At 35.4% G+C, this 27,355-nt stretch overlaps 1 protein-coding gene across 2 annotated transcripts in view; it reads left to right on the top strand.

Moving 5' to 3' along the window:
• Nucleotides 1-26,885, top strand: part of grk4 (G protein-coupled receptor kinase 4) — a 29,833-nt gene extending 2,948 nt beyond the window's left edge. Inside the window, exons 2-16 of one of the 2 annotated variants that reach the window (XM_056264573.1) lie at nucleotides 7,980-8,075; nucleotides 11,473-11,585; nucleotides 11,825-11,902; nucleotides 12,087-12,187; nucleotides 14,324-14,416; nucleotides 14,750-14,813; nucleotides 16,318-16,458; nucleotides 19,223-19,413; nucleotides 21,141-21,178; nucleotides 22,286-22,375; nucleotides 22,460-22,668; nucleotides 24,334-24,471; nucleotides 24,590-24,727; nucleotides 25,462-25,593; nucleotides 26,717-26,885. In XM_056264573.1, the coding sequence (XP_056120548.1) occupies nucleotides 7,980-8,075; nucleotides 11,473-11,585; nucleotides 11,825-11,902; nucleotides 12,087-12,187; nucleotides 14,324-14,416; nucleotides 14,750-14,813; nucleotides 16,318-16,458; nucleotides 19,223-19,413; nucleotides 21,141-21,178; nucleotides 22,286-22,375; nucleotides 22,460-22,668; nucleotides 24,334-24,471; nucleotides 24,590-24,727; nucleotides 25,462-25,593; nucleotides 26,717-26,761 (1,667 nt within the window). In that variant the 3' untranslated portion in view covers nucleotides 26,762-26,885. Of the gene's footprint in view, nucleotides 1-7,979; nucleotides 8,076-11,472; nucleotides 11,586-11,824; nucleotides 11,903-12,086; nucleotides 12,188-14,323; nucleotides 14,417-14,749; nucleotides 14,814-16,317; nucleotides 16,459-19,222; nucleotides 19,414-21,140; nucleotides 21,179-22,285; nucleotides 22,376-22,459; nucleotides 22,669-24,333; nucleotides 24,472-24,589; nucleotides 24,728-25,461; nucleotides 25,643-26,716 lie in introns of both variants that reach the window. The other variant, XM_056264572.1, reaches the window with a different exon arrangement.
• The last annotated feature ends 470 nt before the right edge of the window (nucleotides 26,886-27,355 follow it).

The following is a 27,355-nucleotide window of genomic DNA, read 5'->3' as shown; positions in this document are numbered from 1 at the left end:
ACGCATTCTCGACAAACCTGCGCTGAATGAACAGAACCGCACTGGACAACTAGTTGTCTGCCACGACATATATAGCCTAATGTGAGAGCCACACTGAACTGTAGAATCATGACGGGTTTAGTCTACTTAAAATATATCGATTTTTTTAAATATCTGATGGTGATCTGACGGCTTGATTGGACTCGTTTATTTAATAGCACTCTGTCAATTGTGATAAAACTTCCTGGTATTATGGACATAGCCATTTTTGATACTGTCACTGCTCTTTGTTCATACATGAACGAAACATTTCAAGACTCACACCTTGTTGTCAACTCTAAACAGTGACTATGAATGCAGCCATCATGGACATTTATTACTGATAGATGCCTTTTAATTCTTGGCATTTCGTTATTTTTTATATTAGTATTTTTCATTTTTTTGGTATTTTATGAGAAAATGTTTGAATAAAACATTGAAAGATTTATGGCAGAAGTTATGGTTATTATTTATTGGTAAGTTAACCTAAAGGATTAATCGACTGATCAGAAAATAATTAGATAATAATAACAATAACCGATAGATTAATCGACTAATCGTAAAAAATAATCATCAAAAATAATCGTTAGTTACAGCCCTACATGAAACATGGATGAATCATTCACAGTAAGATCTATAACGTGCATTTGGAATTTTCATTTTTTTTATGCCATCTTTAAGATAATCTACTCAATATTTCTGGTGTTTATTTTAACAAGCTAAAGCTATGAAATACTCCACTGGGAATTAGGGGGCCTCAGCAAACTTCTAAGGGGCCTGCAAGACTAAAAAACATACTTAATCACTTAAAATGCTAAAAGACTTCATGCTAAATGCTAAAATCAACATATAAACTGACATCATATCGTTTTAATTTGTCCTTAGAATAACTGTTGTTGTTATTTCTGCCGAACATACAGTTCTGAACAGAAAGTTCTGAAATCACAATGTTAATTGCAGTTAATTATTTTAATTAACTGACACTCATAGTTTCTGTTAATAAAAGGATGGAAAAACAAACAGTATTGTAATCAATACAGCAGAAGTACCTAATTGACTATCTTAGCCTATACACGAGAATGGGGGCTTTATATGGTCTGGACAATGGTGGTCTTGGAGTTTAAAAGATTGAGAACCACAGTTTCTTTATAAGGCCTTTTTTGTTCACAGTTTCGTCAGTAGCTTTCTCTTTTCTTTGAGTGTGTTAGTTGATTAGATGTTCTTCACTACTTGTTTTGTAGAGCAAGTAAAAGGTCGTGCACAGTTTTCTTAGATAGGGCTCAGTATTTTTTTCTCCAAGATAAAGCTATTCTTTAGGTGTTCTGCATTTCTGTGGTCATCTAAGCTTATTACATTAATAAAGCTTACAAATGGAGTGGTTTCATGAATTGATTTAGGTATTTAGCATTTGCTGGTATTGTTTCAATTTAGATTATTATTGGTTAAAATGTATAATTTATATTATTTTAGGTTTATAATTCATACGAATGTACAAAGGAAAGGGTCATGTATCTGGACATTTTTACTCTTAAGATTTTCCACTGTTTTTAAACAACTCGTTGCTGTAATCTCACAATTAATATCAGCTCATAAATGCTGAATTTTTATTAAAAACACAATGCTGTTTAAAATAGTTTTAGATGGAGTACAGTAGGACATGCCAACTTTCCGAATGCATTTCATGTCAACTTCCCAAATACATTTTGAGGAATGCTGAAACAGCATAAACATTGTGTTTCTTTTTAAGGTGTGTGTTTGTGTCGAATAATGAGGAAAAAGGATTTGTTGGACTTAAATTTGTCTGCAGGCAAATTGATTCAGAGTGAAAGAGTGTTTTTCTTGTTTTCAGCCAGTCATCTTGCTCTTCTTCCTGTTTATCTTGTTGTGACTTTATGTAAATACAGAAAATATGCTTGTCTAGCTTTACATTAGCTGTTCCAAAAACTACTACCAGTCTTACACAGACATTTGACTTGTGGAATGAAGTCTTCTTGACCAGGATGTTTATTATTGTCTCTTTCTTTGTCACTTCAGCAGTTGCTCATATCTGTCCTTGTAGATTTTAGAGTAGATTGAACAGATGTGTATTATCTGTGAGGGTTTGACCGGTCAAACAGCTCAGTGGTTGTGTGTGCGTGTGTGTGTGTGTGTGTGTGTGTGTGCATGTTATTGCATTAGTATTGAGTGAGTGATATGTTGTCAATGTATAATCAAATGCAAGAATGCACATCTGGACTAGGTGCATCTGTGCTGTGCGAATTAACATGTTAGATTATTTTTAGGAGAGACTGTTGTTTATATTAAATAAATAGATGATTGTAATAATCACAATGCATTAAATAACAACTAGTTAGTGGTTAAACAGATCACAAAACACACGGTTAGGATCATATTGCGTTTTTTTGAGTCACGGATCGGATCATTTTTCACATTTTAGGGGTGGGGGTGGTAACTTTGCTATCCATTTATTACTTAAAGCACACTTTAAGTACTCCGATACCACATCAAAAACGTCTAGCCTAACTAATACAATTCAGACATTATTAAAGGCAAGTGAACAGTCAGTAAAAAATAAGAACAAAACAAATACACAAATCACAAGCATAGATAAATAGAATATACTAATTGAATCATAATTACAAATAAAGTATTCATTTCAGGTACAGAAATGTAATAATTAAATGTAAAATAACACTATGTTCACTGTATAAATTTAATATAGATTAATCTTTGTTAAAGCTGTGTTTTGTAGTTTGATTACCATGACACAGACAACAGCAGGTATTTATAGGCTGCGGTCACTTTAATATCCATTATAATGACGTACATCCTTCTCTTGTTCCTTTTTCTTAAGACATAACTGACTGTGTTTACAAGAATAGCCTACTTGCCGAGACCTAATTTTGCGTGTATGTGTCCATCCAGGTGCAAGGAGAAGCGAAAGAGGAATCAATTTGGAGTTTGCACGCTATCTGAAACGCGCCTCTCTCTATGTGCACGTGCTTTGGGTGTGTGCGGCTGTGCGCACAGATAACAGTTTGCGAGTACAGAATTAAATTCCCTTTTGCTTCTTCTAGCACTGGAATGGTTTAAAATATACTGAATGTGTAATGTAGCAAGACAAAACACGTGCAAATTATAAACTTTCAGTCTATGGCGGTTAAACTTGAAAAGAATCTGCGAATCACATGCGTGCTGAACCGTGGGGCCTCGTCCATACGGATCACGGATCCGCAATGATACGTTTAACCCCTAGTTGCATAATAATTAATTTAGTTAATTATGTAAACAAAACTATTGGTTTTATTGAAGAACATACGGTTCTTGAAACCTCTAAAATAGCTAAATTAATCGTGGTTACTTAACTTTAAGGGATAGTTCAGGTCACACAAAAATGTCAATTCTGTCATCATTTACTCACCCTCAAGTTGTTCCTGTATGTATTTCTTTCTTCTGCTGAACACAAAAGAAGATATTTTGAAGAATGTCGGTAACCAAACAGTTTCTGGTCCCCATTGACTTCCATAGTATTTTTTTTCAATGGGGACCAGCAACTGTTTGGTTACCAAAATTCTTCAAAATATCTTCTTTTGTGTTCAACAGAACAAAGAAACTCAGACAGGTTTAGAACAACTTAAGGGTAGGTCCATACCGTTCTCATCCCAAGGCGTCATATACTGACGCTTTTGACATTTCGTCTACATCCAACGCACATGGGCCAGATATGGGCCAGAAGGCGCCTCCTAGCGGTCTAACCCTAACCCTACCCCAGACCTAAACCTACCCATATCTATCTGCGTCTCATATTGACGCTAAAGGGTGCCATGTGCGTTGGATGTAGACGAAATGTCAAAATATGACGCCCTAGGATGAGAATGCGTTGGTAGGTCAGGGTACGTTTACATGACAACAATGTACTAAAAAAGGAAAAGTTTTTCCTTTCCTTTTTTTCGTGTTCAGACGATAACATTGTCAAAACGATCCCTGTTCACAAGAATTCGCGAAAACCAGTAGTTGGCGATGTCACTTTGTAAAGGAACACTACGCGGCTATAGACTGAACCGAACACATAATACGCATGCATGACGTCACCGTTTTCACATATTTACGTTTTTGTAGTTTACACGGAGAGATAGCCTAACAGTAGTTTTCAAAAACTTGCACTTTGAAACCCTATTTCAAAAGCTTGCATTTTCATGCTGCCAAAGCGCCATTGTCGTGTATATGAACAGCCAAAATGCATAAAAAGCTCTCCGTTTTTAGTTGAAAACGGTGTAAACGGGCCCTAAATGATGACAGAATTTTCATTTTTGAGTGAACTATCCCTGTAACACTTTAACATTCAGTCAAGCCAGTCACGCTTTAGACGCGGCCGAGAACGCGTATATTCAGATCATTCAAACCAGTTATCCGTTCTGGTTTCAGAGTACTATAACATCAAATCGATTTTTTTTTTTAAATAATCTCAAATTGCTGCTGTAAGCCCGTCTAAATCTGCCTTTCTTAGTTACTGTCTTTCCGCGTGGCAAAGTAATTTAATTCCATTTAAGCTTTTATCTGACTCCATTTTATCACGACCCCGAATTTACCGGTAGGCTAGATTGCCCAGTTGGTTATTGGTCAATTATATAATAGTTTAGCAATACATTTGATTATTCTATTTAACTCTTTTACTTTATATTTTACTTGTTTATTAGGAATCTATGTCTCAGAGAGTCTCGCGCCGGCCGTATTTATACCAGAGGTTATGGCTAAAGCAGTTCAACAATGCCGCCGCACACGCTTGCTATATTGTTAAAAAGTACCCATGTAGCCACCTACAGTCGCCCATATAACAACTTAGTTAAAGCCCAAACAATAACCAGAGGTTATGGCTAGTACATTAAGATAATGCCGCTCCAAACGCTGCTATTATCTCAATAGTATTTTTATCTAGCCACCTATTTGTGACTGCATAACAACTTAAAGTCAAGCAGTTCGTCAGGAATCTAGAATCCCACCAGATGTGCCTCACGCTCCATCTAAACTGGGGTCTAGTATGTACTTAACCCTGGACGCAGATTTGCGGAAACATAAGACTTCGCTTAATCTACTTGAGAAAGTAATTCAGAATAAAATCAAATGTTTACAATTTATTATGTCAGGTAAATGTATCATGCCAATTTCTTAATCAATTCAAAGATAAGAAATATACAAAACATCAAATACTCTGGAATAAAGAGAGAAGATGCGAACCTGCATACACTCCGCATCACAGGCTAATTTGAGTTACAAATCGCCCTGAGTGAGCCTCGTGTTGCATTTCTTTATATAGACAGAAACTTCTTTCACACGGAAACATTTGCTGACAATGGGAATTTGCATTCAGAGTTTACACCTTTTGGGAGCAGAATGCCATTTGCTTGGAAGAAACACCCTCGTCTGTGTGCAAGTTATCTCTAAACCCTTAAGAACTTTATTACCTTTTGGTTTACTTCTTTGGGGATGAGACATTTGCACCAGTCGCACTGAGACATTTCAAATGATACCAAACATGTATAATACTGTATGATAATTATTCACATTAAACCATGAATTTTGGTGATCTCAGCATGAGAGAGAAGGATTGGGGGAAGAGGGAAAGAGATGTATTCTGAGGTGAGACTTCACAAGAGAGAGTTCAAATGTTAATTTCCTTTGTTTTCTCAGAGAGTTGCCATCTCTTCCAGTTCTTCCAGTTTTTCCAGTCTTACACTGCTAATTATTTTCTTTCTCAGAGGCATATGCAGCTGTAACCTAAACATAAATGGTCTACATCTGCCATATTTACAATTCTTAAATTGGTTTAGAGCTTTTTGGATTCAACCCACTTTATTTTCCTAATTTGTTTGAGATAAAATGATATTACATATTAATAAATTGTATTTATACAATTATTTTATTAACAAGTGTCATGTTTGTGATTTTCATTTGTCAAGTAGCCAGCTTCTGCCCATGAAATGCTGATTTTATTAAATTCATTTTATTTATTCAGGTACAGAATTAACATGTTGTGTATTTTACATTTTTTTTTCGTCAGCATTGGAAATTCCAACAGCCTTCCTTCGTTTGACAGACGGCACATTTTTATACGAGCTTCAGAGATTTTCAAGGCATTATATTTTATATTTATTATATTTATTAAAAAGTGTCATGTTTTTTTGTACTTCGTTATAAAGACTTTTTAGATCGATACTTGATCAGCAAGCAATATTCAGAAATGTGTGCAGTTGTAGGCCAGCTATTATTTTTCTGATGAACTTTTATTGGTGAAGACAAAATTACAAAAATAAGGATGAATGATGTTTGAGAGGTAACACGTCTTATTCTTACCAATAGTAATTTAATAATATGAATATAATAGATTTAATGCACCTTTTTGAACAACAGCGAAACGGTGCTTTAACGGGAGCAACGCCATGAACACAGAAGTTGACAGAACATATGAATTTTTTTCAATTCTGTCATGTGTGATATAGGGGTGTGAATCGTCACTGGTCTCACGATTCAATTCGATTACGATTATTGTGTCAACGATTTGATTCGTTATCACAATGCAGTACAATGCATCACGATGCGTTGTATTTCTGCAAATTTTCGGCGATGAATACAAGCAGTCAGATATATGAACACCCTTTTTATTTGATCTGCTCCAAGAATGTACACTTCCTGAATGTACTATAGTCAAACAAAACATACAGTAAGTCTGAACACAGCAGCATGAAACTGTCAAGTAGTGTGTTTACAATAACGCTCACACCCGCACGCACGCACATGCTCACACACACACTCGCAGGCTGTCCCCTATTGCCAAATCATACACAACCATACAGCCTGCGCATACTCACACACTCACACACACACACACACATACATACACACTCTAGTTGTTTCTGTTGAAAGGAAAGGTTACTGTTTTTCGCGATATTTGAAGTATTGACATATAATTTTTACGCTAAAGTTAGGTTAAAGATTGTGTCGACATTTGCAAAAAATTATCGATAATTGGCATTTCCATCTGCTATATTGGTAAACATTTTAATGCGCTAAACCTTCTCTTTTTTTGTTGCCAAAAAGTCCTAGGATGGAAACACGGATAATAAGACCCTAAATAATCACCCTAAATGTTTTCTACCCCCAAGGGTAATTTCAGAGGCCAGTAGTTCTCTCTCTCTTTGTGTGTGTGTGTGTGTGTGTATTTTCAAGAGCATGACTTGTAAGTCTGTCTGTAATGTGGCTGGAATTTGCAGTCACTGAAATTACAGTAAATCCTGGAGGATAAACTCTTCTCATTCCTCAGTTTGAGGAAAACTGTTTTCCTGGGTACGACGAATGCTTTCTCTACATTTTTGGCCTCAAGACGGCAAGCTTTTGATTACTCTCTTGTACGCTCCTTTTGTGTTTTTCCATTAAACAATTATATGAAAACAAGGTATGATTACTTCATATTATCTTACAGGTTCAAAGTTTTCCAGCTGTCATGATCTCTCGAAGGCAATGTGCATTCAGGAATAATAGCATTGATTACCAGATGTATGGAAGAATGAAAAGTGATTGGAGACTAAAAAAAAGGATTTCTGGAAAACAGTTGTTATTGTTGTTTGACTTTGTCTGTAGTTTGTTAAAATGCCTTTTCTCTTATGTCATCCTCATGTTTCTTTTCTCTCTTTCTCCTAAATATTATTGTGTTTTGACAGGTTATTACTAGGGCTTATTCATTTAATATTACATAGGCTGCTATATTATGAAAATGCTATAATATTTAATAATTAATATATAGAGTGGATTTTTTTCACACTCATGTGGAATGTGTGCCAAAAAATTCTGTGTTTATGTGTTTTAACCATGGATAGAGACTGAAAAATAAAAGTAAATAGCCAAATTACAATGGTTGTAATTTGCATTGAGTTTATCTTATTTGTTTCTCTCTTTATCTCTCATAGGAGGAGGAGGGAAACGGAATGGGCGGAGCAAGAAATGGAAGGAGATGCTCAAACTGCCTCATATCAGTCAGTGTGAGGAACTTAGACGCACTATTGGTAAGATAGATGTATGAAAGAGTGCATACAGAAATGAGCTTTGGCAGAATATATATTTCAAGTAGGGCTGGCAATCAATAAAACTACATAACTAACTACATAAATATTTGATGAGATATTCAATCAATTCAAACACATTAGCCTACATTATTGTGGCAAGTGTGTAAATCATTGAACAGACATTACAAAACAGTGTTAAAAGTCAAAATATAGTTGGTTTTATTTCTGCATCATTGAACATAAGCCTATCACTGGCCTATGCAGGCACATTGCATGTGGACTCACAAAAACGTGGGACTTTAATGTTGAATTGATCTGATGGTTGGAAAATCCCTCAAAACAGAATTTAGATAGGGGTTAGGGGGGCATGAATAATTCACTTTTTTTATTTAGTTAATTGCACTAAATTGACAGCCCCAGTTTCAAGGTATTAAAAATACCAATTTGTTTGTAATTGTATACATACAAACATTCCTAGTCATGCAAGGACCAGGTGCAGTCTGGACACCCTCTGATCACGTTTTTTTTTTTTTTTGGTGGTTAAAATCAAATTATGCAAGCTAAATCCTCTCTCATTAGTGCTGTTTGATGTTATTTAAGCATTGCCCTGATAGGCTGGCTGATACCTAGAAACCTTTTTTAGCATAAATGTTAGATTTATCTACATCAACTTGAGGAACTTGAGTTCTAATATATATTTTTTTTAAAACGCATATCAGATTTATAATGTTGGCCATTATCAGCCAATAAAATTCTGTCATCCTTTTTTATATTAATGCACTGATTTAAATAATTAATTGATTCCATTAAATTAAGTTAAATATTTAGTTGCAGATGCAATTGTTCGGTAAGTGTCATCCATAAGTAATTAATTCACAATACTTGTTGCCAATATTTACTTGTTGCTTGTACCTTAAATGTAGTACATATTAAAATATTTATTTATTATTATTTTGTGGTTCTCTAAACAAAGCATACTTACTAGTGTATTCCTCGTTAAAAGGTTTACATGGTTTAGAATGTTTCTGTCAGTTAAAAATGCATGCTGGTGTGTGGGCAGGTGTGTGTGTATGTGTTTGCGTCAGACAGCTGTAGACCTTGGCTCACTGAGGAAGTCCTGGCTGTTTCCTCTTGGCCCAGAATGCACCAGGCCTATAACGTTCCAGAGAGTCCTGCAGCAAAGGGCTCAGCTTGAGCGCTCTGCTCAGCATCACTGTGATTTAGTGCTGTGGCTGTATGCTGAGTTTTGCACTTTTTGTGTGTATATAGAGGAAATATTTCATAAAAGGGGTCATATATCATGTATTAAAACATTTTATTTTTTCCCTAAGGTCTACAAAAATGTAATTGAAGGGCTTTGCACCTCAATCAGTCAGAATTATGTTTTTCAGGATTTTCCATCCTGCCTGGCACATTCCATGAATGCAGTACAGTTTTGTGTCTGGTGTCTTTATTTCTAAATTAGAGGCACAAATGTCATGTTTAATCTGAGACCTATTAGATATGTCGAGAAATTATTATCTAACATAAGATTTACATAGTATTAAAAGTATCTAATTTCAAATATATATGATAAATGTCAAATGAGGTTTCTGTTTTCTTCCTTTACTGAGTCCGTGGCCATGTTTACACCTGGTATTTAGATGCATTTTGGTCGATCCGATCATAAGTGAACGACGCTAAATACAGGCGTAAACAGGGTCTAAAACGTTTGAGCTTGTCCCTTTCAACCACTTCCAAAGGTAGTCAAAAGCACATTTGATTGCACACCGGATTGTTTTTGTAGTGTCGATGCTCATGTGGTAGAATGCGTCCGAACCTGCGGGCCCGCGTCAGGGGGGGCCCCGCTTGTTGGAGGGCCCCGCGAAAACCCCCGTGCCAGGTTGTGCCGATAGACGATGATCAGCTGATAGACGCGATAGACGATGATCATAAGATGATCAGCATCAGCTGACCTAATAAATTAGGCCTATTATTATTACTTTTATTATAAAATTAATAGGCTATTAGCTACAATTCAATTTTTATAGCACATCACCCCATAACCGATGAGCTGCGAGGAAAATGATTAGTTAGATTAGCTTACTCCTCATTTCAAAAACAACTACTTCTCTTCAAAAAATGTTCACTACTTATGGGCCACAAGAGAAATATTAAGAAAACAAATTAAGACAGTTATAGGCCTACTGTTATCAGCACGTTAAAGCAACACCAAGTAACTTTTCCTCTGCGGTCGCCCTACAGGTTGGAAGCGGAATTGTCCTCATTAGAACTACAGAAACGCGACCCGATCTGGCAATTTCACATAGCGTGGATATACCAGATAAAGGACCGCAATGCGGTGGCATAAGTGCATTTCACCATGTCACGACTTGATGAACCACTGAAACGATTTTGGAAACATTATTTGAAGGTAAAAAAAACTTACTTAGTGTTGCTTTAAAGTAGATTCAGCTCTCATCGCCTCTGAGAGCATATGAACCATTGATGCAGCGTCATAATTGACTGGGGTTTCAGACTTCTCCACCGCCATAACTCTAGAGCAAAGTTTACACATTGCTTGTGTGATATCCACTGACTCGCCTTCATGGTTTACACTGTAAATATTTCCAACATTGTGCAAAAAATTCCTTTATTAACAATTGCTCGCAAAATGACAGACAGAGATTTCGATTTTGCATGCGTCATTACGCTAAATTAAGGATTTTAACGATAATTAACTCCCAAACCTAACTGAGAAAATAGAGAAATAGTCCTCAGATGCCATGTCTGTAATTTATATGAAAACATCTAGCGTTAATTCGACCTCAAACAGTTTAATTAAAATAAGTTATTACTCCAACACCTGCGTGACATCATTAACCAGCATGGTTAAACGACCACTTTGCGACAATATGGTTTTGAGAAACAGTTGTGACTAGCTGGTTGATTTCTTCAACGATGCATTGTACTATGGTAGAGAAGCAGCGAGTTAGGTCGTTGTACGGGAAACACACCCCTGGTTGATGTTTCAGACTGCAGTTTAGGCAGTGGTCACATGGTCAGTCTGATGTTGAGATGACATATGAGTTACATGTCAAAACATCTCAAGGGCCCCAAAAACACCTCAGACCCCAGAGAGTTAAATCGCTTACGGTGCGTGTCCACTGGCGCAGAGCGAGCGTTTTCAGTTCATTCCTATGGAAGCTCCTGTAAGGTTTTCCTGACGGACAAAATCAAGACATTTTTTCTTGTTCAAGAAGCCGTTTCCCTCAGATATACATCACAATAGGGAAGAAAAGACTATCGCAACTACCCATCTCATGCTGACTTTAAAGATTATAGATGAGGAAAATCATGTGACGATGATAGGTTTAACTGTCTTTCTCTTGTCTCTCTGCTTATTTAATGCTCTCAGAGAGGGATTACACTAGCCTTTGTGAAAAGCAACCAATCGGTCGTCTGTTGTTTCGGCAGTTCTGTGACACTCAGCCCAAATTACAACGGTGCATAGAGTTCCAGGATTCTGTGGTATGAAATCTCTTCACAAACATACACATACTCACTCTGCACCTCTCTTTAACCTCTCTATCTTTGTCTTTTTCTCTCAGACTGCCTTTGACATACACATACAATCGAAATCTATGTCAAAGATCGAATTGTTCTCTCACCTTCTCTTTAATGGAACACATATTTTGTGCACCCTTACTGATTGTCATATGTGGTTTTCAGCAAATTCATTTCAGCATTATTTGTGTGTGTTTGTTTAGGCAATATATCAGTTGGCTGCGGATGAGAAGAGGAGAGACGTCGGTTTAAATATTTTAGACACATATTTTATTAATGGGGTAAATATTTGTTCAAATTTTTGCTCGCACGCACCTGTTCTTACACTCTCCTATGTGCACGTGTTCATTGAAAGAATTGCTGAATTAATGATTGAACTTTAAACTTCTCTTTTTTTTAATGACGCACTATCAACCCCTCTTCCTGTTTACTCTCCCTCTTTTTCATTCTGTCTTCCTCATGTAGTCAGCAGCTCATCTACCAGAGATCGCTCAGGATGTTGTTGGGGAATGCAGGCAGAAACTAGAACAGACTCCATGTAGAGAGCTGTTCCAGGAGTGTACCAGGTAAATAACACATTTATTTAATAATAAGTAAAAGAAGTTCACTTGGCAGTCATCTACAGTAGGCGACAGCTATTTTGCAGGAAACAGCATTCTAAAAACGCAGCACTCAAAATGAGCAGCAGCTCATTTGCATTTTAAAGATACACACGAAAACGGCGTGTTTTTGCTTCCAAACAAAAAGAGGTGTTTTGGGTGTGGTATAACAAATGATCTGTGGGGTATTTTGAGCTGAAACACTTTCTGGGGACACCTAAGACTTAAATTACATCCTGTAAAAGGGGGCATAATATGTCCGCTTTATTACATTTTAAAATGTAATTTAGTCCTGTGATGGCAAAGCTGAATTTTCAGCAGCCATTACTCCAGTCTTCAGTGTCGCATGATCCTTTTTAATATGCTGATTTTGTGCTCAAGAAACTTCTTATTATCAGTGTTGAAACATTTGTGCTACCTAATATTTTTTCTGGAATCCGTGATACACTTTTTCAGAATTGTTTTGATAAAAAGAAAGTTCAACAGCATTTATTTGAAACAGAAATTTTTTTTGTAACATTATAAATGTTACTTTTTTAATCAATTTAATGCATCGTTTTTGAATAAAAATACTAATTTCCTTTCTGACCCCAAAAAGGGTAGTGTGTATTCCAAATCAGCTAGCTCAAATCATTCTTAATAAATAGTATTTTATTAATACTATTTAGTAATAATTAAGGATTAAGATATTTCCAGCTATGCTGGAATACTAACATACAGCTTACTACCTACTGCACTGTTCACATTACCGTTCAAATGTTAAGACATGCTTTTACTTTATTCTGCTCATGATCTTAAAAAATTGCTACTAAATAACTTGGTCTGTTTGTCACACAAAGCTGTTCTGACTTCAGAAGATACAGCACACAATGGTGCTTTCATGGATTTTTTTTTTTTTAGCACAAAAGCACCCGTCCACATTCGCTTTAATTATATTCAATTGAGTGTCCAAATTATTATTTAAAAAGACTACCTTTTGTATTTTATGAAAGAAGGGATGTGTTAAAGGCTAATCAATGGCCTGACTTTTCATTTTTGGTTGAACTATTCCTTTAAGTTTAATCAATAGGCTGGTCCATTTTTTAATGGTTTATTTGGTTTATGTAAAGCCTGAAGTGGAATCAATAGTTTATCCACCTCACTTTTAGTTGTGGATCTCAGTTTGTGGTTTTCACTGGTGTTAGTGTGAAGACCTACGGTATTAGAATGAACCATTCGCTGTAGCCACGCTGTTTGTCTGAGTAACGTAAACACGTGACTTTAAATCTAAACAGAGTTTTGTGTGTTTGTGTTTAGCCTCAGTCAGTCTTTTAGTTCTGTTTAGTTTAAGCTTCCTTTCTGTTTGAGAGGGGGTGAGGTGGAGTACTTTAACCCTTCCTGTTAAATCTCTATGGGCACAGAGTTTGTTAAAGTATGTGTTGCTGTATGTAAGTGTGATAGCGTGTGTGTTACATTAGAGGGGAAAATGGTATGGGCTGCATGAAAAATATCCGGCTCATCTCCAATAACACTTGTACACGTCATCATTCGAGATGCTACTAAGGTCCCATTAGTTAACATCACTTAATGCATTAGTTAACAATGAGCAACACATTTTTTACAGTATTTTTTGTTCATCTTTGTTGATGTTAGTTAATCAAAATATAATTAAGTATTATATTAAGTATTATTATTTTTCCGTGTTGTGTCATGTTAACTAATGTAGTTAATGTTAACAAATGGAACCTTATTGTAAAGTTTAAAGTATTGTAATTTAAAAGTGCCTCAGTTTTCAAAACATGGCCTCTCAGGACCAAGTTGTCTTGTTTGGACTGTTCATTTCAATTAACAAGTTCTTGCATGACGTTGCATTTTTTTAGCAAAATAAATATTTAATTTATTGCTGTTTTGAGTTCTGTTATTTATTTATTTATTTATTTAAGTAGCTTTACTGTCATTTAACTACTTGAAATAATGAACAGTTTGTAGCAACACAAAAAAGTATTATGGCAGTACTAGGTACATGATGGTTACAGAGGGTAGATACTGTATAATTGCCATATTCATGTATCATGGCATTTGTACTTATCTACATTTTCTCAAACATCCCTTCTCTTTTTTCAGGATAGTTCGTGAATATTTAAGTGGAGGTCCATTCTCAGCATATCAGGAGACAATGTACTTTTCCCGTTTTCTTCAATGGAAGTGGATGGAGAGGTGAGTAACATCTCCATCGGCCTTTGTGATTGGTGGAGCTGTTCAGACTTCCTGTCCAGTCAGGACTAATAATTAACACACGCAACTAAACAATCTTGCTCTAACAAAAGGACATTTGAAATCATTCATTCATATTTTTTCATGGATTTTCATATTTTTACAGTAAAATATACAAGTTTCCATGTTTTAACATGACCTTCATACAACAAAACAAAATGTTTGCTTTAATAAAAATCATCCTTAGTTGTGAAGAAATGTCCTTATGTTGCATCATGTTCGATTTCTGAAATTGTTTTGTGCAGTGAATTGACTTGAACTGTATTTCATTTGCAGGCAACCAGTAACCAAAAACACATTTAGACACTACAGGGTATTGGGCAAGGGCGGATTTGGTGAGGTGAGTAATTTCATTCAGTCACTGTCAGATCAGTTTTTAAAGAATTTAACATGACTTAATAAGTCTATATATTTTTTTAAGAAATTATGTGTGCAGTATTTAGGACCTTTTTAATTGAGAGACTCAATGGAAGAATTTTCCAGTTACAGTTAAAAAAAATACTTTGTTACACAGCATGACTATTAAAAGGTGCACTCAGTTATTTTTTGCTAATTGAAAATGTTTTACATATGTAGAGATGAATAGCACTTTAGAGAAATAACGTTGACAGGGCTGAACACTATGGATTTTTCCTAGTGGACAGTGGTTAAAATTGGCCCCACCACACAATACATTAATACATTAAAATAGTTTTTTTTTTTATCTTGTTGCAGTTGACTCATGCAACATATAAATAAGGTTATGACACCAGATTTTAGTGAAATTTCACAATTCTAGATTTCAATTTTATTACTACAGCTAAAACTACAAGTAAACATTCAGTAATAAAATAAGAACAAATTATCAAATTTTAAGCAATAGCACAAAAATAAATACAATAGATACAAATGAAATAAAGGTTAAGCTTTTTCAGGAAGGTCTAACAGTCGTTTTCAAGTACAGAAATTGAATAAAGTAATCAAATGCAAAAGTCTTCACAGTATAATTTAATACTTTATTAAAGTTATATTTTCTTATTAAAGTTAAAGTTATATTCAGTCAAGAGCAATGAGTGATTTTTTTCTTTGCCTTTTGTTTGATTAACATAAAAAAAAACCCAGAAAACACCAGGAATATTAGGCTGCTGTCACTTTAAGACCTAATATCTGGATCCAATATAGTGTTACACATGCGTTTTTTTTTCTCAACTGTTAACGATCACTTAAGACATATTTACGAGGATACTCACCAAGGCGGCTTTTTGACATAATTTTAAAGAGAACTCAATTCAGTATCGGCACGCTGTCTGGCGCGCTTTTTTTTACACACATCCGAATGCCGCGTCAGACAGCATGTCACACACATTTTGCGAGAACCGAATTTAGTTCTTTTTCTTGTCTTCTTGCGCTTGAATATTTAAATCGGCAAGACTTAAACACATGCAAATGATACACTTTCATGACGATGCAGCACTGGCCCGATTGGGCAAGTGACATGTCCGCCTACTGTCCCGAGCGTCGTTCATGCTGCCCCCAGGCCCCAGTCTGTATTGTCGAGTCGAAGTGTTACTTTCAATAAAAGTGCAGTTATTTTATTTTATTGGCTTGTATTTTTTTAAGTTCAGTATCATTAAAATGATTGAATTTCATTAAAAAGACTAATATTATTAAAAAGCAATTTCGATTTCGGTTTTTGGCCAAGTGCATACAGAATTTTTGGTTTCGGTTTGGGCCTAGAATTTTAATTTCGGTGCATCACTAAAAATAATAAGAATGTGTGCACATTTAAGTGAACTGTAAAAGGTGATTAAAAATAATAAATGTCTTTTTCTGTGCCATTTTGCTTTCTCCATCCTTTCAACCAGGTTTGTGCCTGCCAGGTTCGTGCCACTGGTAAGATGTACGCCTGTAAAAAGCTGGAGAAGAAACGGGTGAAGAAAAGAAAAGGTGAAGCAATGGCATTAAATGAAAAACGCATTTTAGAAAAAGTTAACAGTAGTTTTGTAGTAAGTACTACTTTCTTTTTATTCCTCATTTTTTACTTTTCTCTTAACCTGACGTCTCAGTTGCATGTTGGTCTTGTCTGTATTGTTTGTGCAATAAACGTTTGACTCACTCTCTCTGTGATTCAGTTTCCGTGAACTTCTCAACAGAGTTTTAGGGAAAATCTGCTATATTTTCCAGCTTAATGGCAAATCTCGACTCCATTTGCATTTATCATGGGTAGTTGAGCTAAATCTGGTCCAGAGTAGTAGTTCACAACCAATTGCTCTGAATTGAATCATTTACCTCCTGACTAGCTAAATCACAGAGAGATGGTTTAAAACAGCTTTAATTTGGCTGTGGTTCCAAATATCAGCCATAAAAATTATTTTAATATTTGCTGTGTAAAAAGAAGAATTTAAGCTATTTTCATGGTAAACAGATATTCAAACTAAGGATATCTCACAAAGCAGTCCAATTTCTCCATTTAAAATGTCTTAAATAAAGATGTCTACGGTTTGAACCAAACCAGTCCGCTCCAAGATGATTTTAATATTGACTTTTGATTCAAAATAAAATAGTATTTAAAAGTGTGGAAAACCATTCCTTTAAGCCTTTTTACATAATCTTTTTGAATTTGGTCACGCAGTAAACATTCTAGGAACTCAAAAAATGAACCATTCTAGCACCTCAAAAACGATATTGAAAAGAGAACAGCCAGCCGAACATGTGTACAGACAAAGCACACAGTGCCTGCAGTGTAATGTCGGCCTCTGATTCATTCCACTACAGCTGTAGAGCACCTGAGCCTCTGTCCACCCACCCACACACTAACACACAAGCTTGCACACACACACACACACACACACACACACACACACACACACACACACACACACACACACACACACACACACACACACACTACGCCACATACAGGTGAGTTGTGCTTAGCATTGCAGCTAGTGCAAGTGTCTTTTAGGTATGTAAAGTACATCTAAATTTAAAAGAAAGATGGTATATGTGTGTGTATGTGTGCGCAAGAGTATGCGTCTGTGTGAGTCTTTGTGCGTATTCATGCTACAGGCAGGCACGATTGCTCCTCATGAACTACTTCACAAATGAGAACATCTCTGTTGCCTAGCAATGCTGACCAAACAGCAGCTTTAGAGAGCAGAGTCAAGTGCTCTAAACCCTAAACCCACACACACACTCTCTCTCTCTCTCTCTCTCTCTCTCTCTCTCTCTCTCTCTCTCTCTCTCTCTCTCTCTCTCTCTCTCTCTCTCTCTCTCTCTCTCTCTCTCTCTCTCTCTCTCTCTCTCTCTCTCTCTCTCTCTCTCTCTCTCTCTCTCTCTCTCTCTCTCTCTCTCTCTCTCCTCCCTCCCTCCCTCCAGCCCCAGAGTTCATTCAGTATGTATAAACAGACTCATGTTTAAAAGTTGGGGACGACAAGTAAACTCTAACAGAATAAAGTGACATAATACCGTGACTAATATGAGCTGCGTGTGATGGGAAACAGCTTTTATTCTATTCACCGTTTTTCTGACTGCGTCACCATGCTATTAATATGTACACTTTAAGCAGTAAGGCTACTGATTACTATTTATGAATAATATATAGATCAATATTCATGTAGTTATTTTATATATTGTTTAAAATTCTTTTGTATATATTTGATAAAAAATACAGTAAAAAAATGTCAATATTTTATTTTATAAAATGATATATAAATGGGTAAAACTTTACAAAAAAGTTTAATTTACAATAAGGGTAAAAACTTTACAATAAGGTTTCATTTGTTAACATTAGTTAACTACATTAATTAACATACGATAAACTATTTTGTATTATGTTGTAACTTCTTAATTGTCACTTCTGGTCAATTTAATGCATCATTTATATATGCATCATATATATATTTACAGAGCTCGAAGTGGGCCGGTATTTTATTATTTAGCGTACCTTCACTTTTTCTTGCGTACCGGCACTTTAATACTTATATAGTGTGTGGCAGTACCATTGTACAGTTATGGTATTGTCATGGTGTTGATATATTATCATGCTGTATACATGGTACAGTATTTACATGGGAGTCCAAAGTAGTTGGTGATACCAATGTACAACGTTTTTTGATGACTCATTTTTTTATTTCAGATTTAAAATCAGCACTATTTACATGATAATTGAGCAGATTGCTTTACATTGTAGTTTGTAACCATTCAGATATGCTCCCATGGGGGTTATGTTTCATGTAATGATGTAAAGGGTTATTTGATTGTCCTTGTGGTCTCATTGAGTAGCAGGTTTTCACAGTAACATCAGCTTGTTGGTCTTAATTCACAGCCCTTTCCCGCATCTGTCTACATTTGAAACCTAACCACCCACAATGTTGGGTGTAACCGCTGAGATATGAGAACCCCTCCTTAACACAGCGGTTTTCAACTTCTGCAGTGGTTCTCCTCACACGTCACTCAACAGATCACAGAGGATGTGCTGGTGTAAAATGATAATTCACTGCAATAGATGGACTGTAGCCCTTCTAGACAGGCTTGCTAAGTTAACATAAACTACAAACTCCATTTGTAGTTTATACTGGCATAACCTTGTGGAGTTTTGAAATGTGCTGTATTACAGGTGCCAGTCACCAGATGATTTATGTGAAAGTGCTTGAAAAACATTCTAATGAGCTACATGGGCCTGTTTCACATGCACCTCAAAGTTTCATGTATCCTTTCTTTATGCATAGATAACAATGCACCTCTTTTTCTCTCTTTTATTTCCCCTAGGTTTGTTTGGCATATGCATATGAGACTAAGGACGCTCTATGTTTAGTGTTGACTATAATGAATGGCGGTGACTTGAAGTTTCATATCTATAACATGGGAAACTCTGGTTTTGATGAACAGCGTGCCATCTTTTATGCAGCAGAGATCTGCTGTGGCTTAGAGGACCTGCATCGAGAGAGGATCGTCTACAGGTGTGTTTAGTTTTCTCAACGCTCACATTCTAACATATTTACATCCGTTTTGCAAAATTCTGCCGATTTTCCACAAATTTTCCAGCATATACATGATAAAGTCCACAGATTCTGTCTAGTGATAACTTTTTGGGACTTTTTTCCTAGTGTTTTGCATGATAAATATAGCTAATTTTGAATGGTCAGGCATAGCAATGTTAGGCTGCGAGATTTGAATATATTTAAATTGTGATTATTTTTTTTTAAAAAAGAAAAAAAGTAAGGCCTTACTTTCCATCAATATTGGCAGGCATCATTTTCTATGCAAAATATATAAACAAATTTCTTCTTTTTTTTATGCCTTTTTTTAAAAGCAGGCAGATTGAGGAGACAGTTCGTATGGAATTACCTGGTCAGTGCTAGAAATAGAGCAGGATTATTATGCAAGCTTTCTGTCAAGTTACTTGGTCAATTACATCCGGATTTAAACCATGTATTAGCTGGCCAGATTATTAAACATAAGGCTACCGCTCCCCATATTCACTACTGTTCAAAAGTTTGAGGTCAGTACGATTTTTTTCAGAAGAAATTAGCATTTTTATTCAGCAAGGACACATTAAATTTATCAAAAGTGACAGTAAAAACATTTATAATGTTCGTTAAGATGCTGTAAATGCTGTTCTTTTGAACTTTATATTTATGAAAGAATCCTCATAAAAATATATCATGGTTTCCAGAATACATTAAAGGGATAGTTCACCCAAAAATGAAAATTAGCCCATGATTTACTCACCCTGAAGCCATCCTAGGTGTATATGACATTTTTCTTTCAGACGAATACAATCAGAGTTATATTAAAAAATGTCCTGGCTCTTCCAAGCTTCATAATGGTAGTGAATGGTGCTCCACACGGCTCTGACGGCATAATAAAGGCCTTCTGAAGTGAAGCGATGCGTTCGTGTAAGAAAAATATCCATATTTAAGACTTTTTCGGCTAAAATAACTAGCTTCCGGCAGACGGCCTATGCAAGTCGACTTACGGCAAAACAGGAACACTTGAGGATGTATGACGTAGGATGTAGGAGTAGCGTAATCTTTGACGCCTCTCGCGGTTCAAACAAACAGGGCTTGGCAACCGCGTTCGTCATTACGTTGTGCGGCAAGTTCAAGGGTTCGTTTTTCGCCGTAAATCGATGCGTACGGCCGTCTGCCGGAAGCTAGTTATTTTAATCGATAAAGTCGATAAACACGAACGCATCGCTTCACTTCAGAAGGCCTTTATTATCCCGCCAGAGCCGTGTGGAGCACTTTTATCATGGGTGGATGCGCTTTGATGGACTTCCAAAAAGCTTTATGAAGCTTGGAAGAGCCAGGACATTTTTTAATATAACTCTGGTTTCTTGAGCAGCAAATCAGCATATTGATTTCTGAAGGATCATGTGACACTAAAGACTGGTGTAATGATGCTGAAAATTCAGCTTTGCCATCACAGGGATAAATTACATTTTAAAAAATATATATCAATTGAAAACCTTTTTTTTTATTATTGTAATAATAATATAGTATATATTACTATATTTTCTATTAAATAAATGCAGTCTTGGTGAGCATAAGAGACTCGTTTCAGTAATATCTTACTGACCCCAAACTTTTGAATGGTAGTGTAAACAAAAACAAAAAGGTTAACTAATAACTATAGTTATTAGAATTCTGCTTTTTAAAATACATTTTTTTCTCTATTTTTGCAGAGACTTGAAACCTGAGAATATTCTCCTAGATGACCGTGGTAAGCCATTTTTATATTTACCACTGCGTATTAAAGGGGTCCTATTATGCTTTTCCACTTTTTCAACTTTAGTTAGTATGTAATGTTGCTGTTTGAGCATTAAAAAGATCTGCAAGGTTACAAAGCTCAAAGTCCACTCCAAAGGGAGATATTTTATTTAACAGAATTCACTTTCCAAGAAGTACAACGAATGGCTATAACACTATTTTTCTGGATCTTATGAAGTCACAATATTCCTCATTTAAATAATATACGCCCATGGAAAACACAAAAAAGGGGACGAGGCCTGCATTAGAGAAGAAAGTGCTGTTGCTATGTCAAAGAGACTGTAAAATCTGTGCTTGCAAAGTCTGGACATGAAATCCGTTCTGCACAGTCCTCTTGATCGTTAACATTGTCAGGGTCTGAATTGGTTTGAAATTGACGCCATCATTAATATTTACACTAGAGAAGAACTCGCCGTTGTGGAGGGGAGTTCTTCTCTCATTTCATCTCGAGTGTTCGAGCCAGACTGGAGATAGAGGTGCTGTAATAATGTAAAATATGTGAAAAATAATGTGTTTTTGAACAATCAAGCATGAAAACATATTCTAGTAATACCTCATAAACTAAATTAAGACTTGGTAAAAGGCCATAATAGGACCCCTTTAAGGTCTGTTTTTGTTATGTTTTTTTCTCCTGTTTATCTTATTCATGCATATCTACCCTTGAGGGTGGTCTATTTAGAAATTTGCCACCCAGAACACCCTAGCAACCACATAGCAATGTCTTGCCATTCTACCAGAACACTCTTGCATTGTGGTGACGCATTTTGCACAAACAAACACTACTCGCGTTTTCTTCAGAAAACGTAAAAATCTAGTTTTTCTTGTTAAGCTTCTTTAATTAGAGTATTTACCTCTAAGGAGAACATTCTTTTTACCTGTAGCTGTTTTGAAGCATGTCATGTTTGGGCATGATAGGAATGAAAAAACTGCAGGACCTATTAAGGCTCAATTTGAAGTGGAATTTTTGCTTTGCAGACCTTTGAGCAACATTACGCACTAAAGAAAGTTGAAAAATGTAAAATAGTATAATAGGTAATCTTTATGAGATGCTGTTCTTCAGGGCACATCCGTATTTCTGACCTGGGACTGGCCGTCCAAATTCCAGAGGCTGAGACGATACGAGGGCGTGTTGGCACGGTGGGATACATGGGTAAGAGCCAAACGCATTCCGGATCTCTTCAGCGGTTCTTGTCATAGAGTGTTTAAACTCATTCTTCTCCGTATGTGTTTTTAGCACCAGAGGTCATTCAGAATGAGAGCTACACCTTCTGTCCCGACTGGTGGGGTTTGGGATGCCTAATATACGAAATGATTCAGGGTCAGTCTCCTTTCCGTCGCCGCAAAGAGCGAGTGAAGAGAGAGGAGGTGGACCGTCGTGTATGTGAGGACCAGGAAGAATACACTGAAAAGTTCGCTGAAGAAGCTAAAGACATTTGCCGACAGGTGAGCACTTAATGCTCTTTTGTTTTTTTTGGTGATGTTGCTTATTAGAATGATCATAGTCATGAGATGGGAACAAACGAACAAAGCCACAGTAAGTTGGGATGATCGTGTCAACTAAACTATTGTCAACATAAATTGGTATTGGGGTCAATGACATAATGATCATATTTTGTACGAATGTATTAGTTTATAGAAATATACATAAAAATGCAATGCACAAATGTCCCTTCTGATTAACATGTTTTTAATTTATTTCTGTGTTAAAATTAATTTATATATTTTTAGTATTCATGTTTTTGTATTATTTTCTTATTTATTTATTTATTATTTATTTATCTATCAGTAAAAATAAGTAGTTATGTTAAAATATATTATTAGTAATTTTCTTTTTCTTTTTGAAAATAATGATTAAGACGTGTACGTTCACATGTATTTAAGGTGCAAGGGAAATGTTATTTTGCTTGACTACACCACATCAGTGTAATTTTAGTATTATTTATATACTATTATAGTATTTAATATGATTTTGTTTTTATTTTTATTTTAGTTCAGGTGATGTTCTTTTGTCATTTTTTTATTTTTTAATATATCTATTTAGCTTTCATTTATTTTTGTTTCAGGTTTAACAATTTTAGTACTTCAACTTATTTTATTTCAGTTAGTTGCAAAGTTTGATTTTTTTCCATCTAATATTTCAATTTTTATTCTTACATTTTAGAGTCATTAAATTTAAACTTTTATTGAAAACGCTATAAAAAGAAATTCGAAAGCAATATGAGTACTAGAGCTGCACAATTAATCGTTAAAAGATCGCGATCTCGATTCAAACTCCCACGCGGTCTCACTCCTAAAAATGACAACGGTTAGCCTGTGTCTATTAAACCTTTGACAAAATCATACCAGAACATCCAGAGAGAGCAGATGTCGTGTATGAAACCGCTTCACAAACAGTCTTTTCAGCCACACAGTATCGCTATTTCTGTGCTACAAATATTCATATATCACAAAACAACTGGGATAAACGTTTATAGTTCGGTTTTGGATATAAACACTGATGTCTACGGTAGCGATCAAAATAGAGCAAATCATCTTTTTAAAGTAATATGGCGCTTCAAATAACGATTGTATCGATTACATCATTATCCCAGTAGGTGGCGACAAGTGACTGTTAAAAAAATGTATTTGTCATTAAATCATTTATTCAAACCGATTATTTTAAATAATTAATTCAGATTCATTAAACATTTTAAATAGACTACAGAAATTATAATTTTGCCAGAACCTCTAGTACATTACATGTTATTTTGTTTTAGTCGTCTGTTCAGAATCGTAGGAGAATCGTGATCTACTAAGTACTAAGTGTAGGTGTATAAAAACTTGTGTCCTTTTCTTTATCATGGACATGTTTATTAGTCAGAAATATGAATGTCAGAATGTTGGCTATAATATGTAAGATTTTTTACATGGAAAAGAGTTCATGCGTAGTAGTGGAGGAGTGAGTGTTGTTTAGTCCTCTCTCACGGTGTCATGGAAGACTGTGACCTCAAGGTCAGTTTTACTTCCACTGGGATTTCTCCTCTTCTGTGTCAGCCTTACTTCTTTCCCTCCCTGACTCAGTTCCTGTTTCTGACAGCACTTTCCCTCTCTTTTCCTGGGCTCCCACAGTTGCTATGTAAAGATCCAAAGGAGCGGTTGGGGTGTCGAGGTAACGGAGGGGCCGAAGTCAAACTGCATCCCATTTTCCGCAACATCAATTTCAAGCGATTGGAAGCCAACATGCTAGACCCACCGTTCTGTCCTGATGTGAGTTATTGATTGGCTGTTTTCATGTTTTTATCTGCTTGACTCTTGAGCACCTATTAGACTAAACATATAGGATTTCCAGATGAATGTTTGCCATATCTAATTTTTTTTTTTTTAGCCACGTGCGGTGTACTGCAAGGATGTTCTGGACATAGAGCAGTTTTCTACAGTCAAAGGTGTAAATCTGGACCCTACAGATGATGACTTCTACCACAAGTTTGTAACAGGAAGTGTCTCCATCCCATGGCAAAATGAGGTACAGCACTCTGGTCACTTCAGAACAGTAACATGTCCATACATTACTATTCAAACGTTTGTTTATTTTTTTATGCTCACCAAAGCTGCATTTATTTCATAAAAAAAAATTAAAATTAAATGTGAAAATTGTGAAATTAAATGATCTTTTTTAATATATTTAATGTAATTTATTCCTGTGATGGTAAAACTGAATTTTCAGAATCATTACTCCAGTCTTCAGTGTCACATGAATCATTTTCTAAAATGCTGATTTGGTGCTCAAGAAACATTTCTTATTGTTATCAATGTTGAAAACAGTCGTGCTACTTCATATTTTTGTGGAATCCATGATAAAAAAAAATCCAGGATTCTTTGATGGATAGAAAGTTCAAAAGAACAGCATTTATATAAAATACAAATCTTGTAAGATTCTAAATGTCTTTGCTGTCATTTAAAATATAATTTATAACTTTTAAAACAATTTTATACAGTATGTAGTTAATTGTCATTTTTTTCATGTCTCTTAGGATATTTAGGCGAAACATCTGAGATAAAGTTAAATAAAACAACTCCATTAAGTCAATAAAAAAGTAACTTCTGAGCAATAAAATGTCCTTCCAGAAATTCACGATAGACCATTGAATTATTGAAAATCCTATATGGAAATGCGGCCAGGATGTGAAATAGAGGACTGGCGTGGAACGTTTTAAGTGTGTACAGTAGTACGCGTGTGTGTGTGTGTCCATATTTCAGATGATTGAGATGGAGTGCTTTAAGGAGATTAATGTGTTCGAGATGGATGGTGCACTGTGTTCTGATCTGGATGTAAACAGGCCAAATCCACCGCCCAAGCGAGGATTCTTCTACCGGTTATTCCGACGAGAGGCAAGTTCTAGCGTGCCGCCCGCTGTGGTCAGAGGGGGTGGGGCTTGAGGTATTTTCTGGCTCTTTCCAAACAGAATTTCCCACCTTCATCTTTAGTTTTTTTTTTTTTTTTGCCAAAACATTTTTGTTTGCCATTTATGATCTTGAATGGTAAAACCATCTCTGCATGGCCAGACTTCTCATTTCTATCTCTATGTTCATACTACAGGGCTGAATGTGTTTATTTTGGTTTACATATATATATATATATATATACATTATATTATATATATATTGATTTCATGTTGACTTTAAGCCCTGCAATATGAAAATCCAGACTATCTGTGTGTGTTTACTCTGACTAACTCTAACCAGAGTAATGCAAACCTCAAAGCTGATTAGTAAATGACTAGACTTTTTAATTTATGTGGTTTACCACTTATTGCAAAGTTTTGTTGGTTAAATGACAGCTGATCCCAGTTCAAACTTTTAACTGTGTAGTGTTTGCTCTGAGGTGAAAAAACTATCATTGGTTACAAATAATTTGATCTCCAATAATAAAATGTATCAGAAAATTAGTGGTCTTCTAAAATACATTTAACAAAAAGTTAAAATACAAAGTAAGAGATGTTATGACATGATTACACACTCAATGCAAATTACAAATTAATGAAAACTGAAAGCAATCTAGTGATTACAAATTCATAATGAAGAGAAATTACATAATAAGGTTGATATAAGATTAACGTATTGATTCTTGGTTAATTTGGGTAATATGTTGCTAAATGTATACAAAAATTCTTCAAAAGTGGCCAATAATTATATATTATGCACGTAATCACATGTAAAAAGTAATTTATCAGTACATGTAGGTTGTTTTGGTAAATTATTTCAATAAAAACTATATTTGGTCCGCCAAAAATGAATTTTTGGTTCATCGTTATGTTTAGCTTTATTATGTCAGTCACTTTGCAGATGATCACATTTCATACATCCTATTGTTGTGGGTTTTTGGTCAAACCTTTATTGACTGTGACCTCAGCTTTATACATCAGAAACACTACAAAACACTAAAAACACTAAACACTAATGTTTGTCTTCACTGCATTTGATATATTGTCACTGTGTTCTTCATCATTTACAGGTTTGTTTTAGGAGTGCTAGCAATGAGGAGGAGGAGCCATCTTGACTTAAAACCACTCCCACTTCCCATCAGCTGCCAATCAGAATGCTAAACGTATGAATGTTCAACTGTATTTATGAACTGTATTAAACTGTATCATAATTAAAGAAAAGGGTATGAGTTTAAAGAATTTTGTACATTTGTACTTGAATTATGTGTAGATGTATATTTTCACTAAAGGTTGTATTGTACAAAAAGCCATAGAAATACCACTTGAATGCATATATAATGTTTTTATTGTTATTATTTTTCATCTGTACTGAATATGAAATGTGTATTTCTTTTTAAGCACAATTTAAACACTCACTTTTATTTCTTAATGCTAACATCCTGTTAGCACAGCCTTTGTTTGTATGTTAGATGGCTGAACAGATTTGGTGCACTTGTTTTGCACAGTGGGGTAAGATAAACCAAGATAAAAGAGCAGTACAAATGTACAGATGGTCAAATGCAGATGTAGATGGTATAGCCTACGTATGGGGTCCAAAAGTCGGAGAACAACAAGTAAAATGCTTACATATTTCTAATTCGATTCAACTTTTTAATTTCAAATTATCATCTTAAGGGGCTATATGTAGAAATCAGAAACCTTTGTTATTA

This window comes from Rhinichthys klamathensis, unplaced genomic scaffold, assembly GCF_029890125.1.
Source record: "Rhinichthys klamathensis goyatoka isolate OS25496 unplaced genomic scaffold, OSU_Roscu_1.1 h1tg000222l_1, whole genome shotgun sequence".
Classification (NCBI taxonomy): Eukaryota; Metazoa; Chordata; class Actinopteri; order Cypriniformes; family Leuciscidae; genus Rhinichthys; species Rhinichthys klamathensis.
This window is presented reverse-complemented; position numbering and strand designations above follow the sequence as displayed.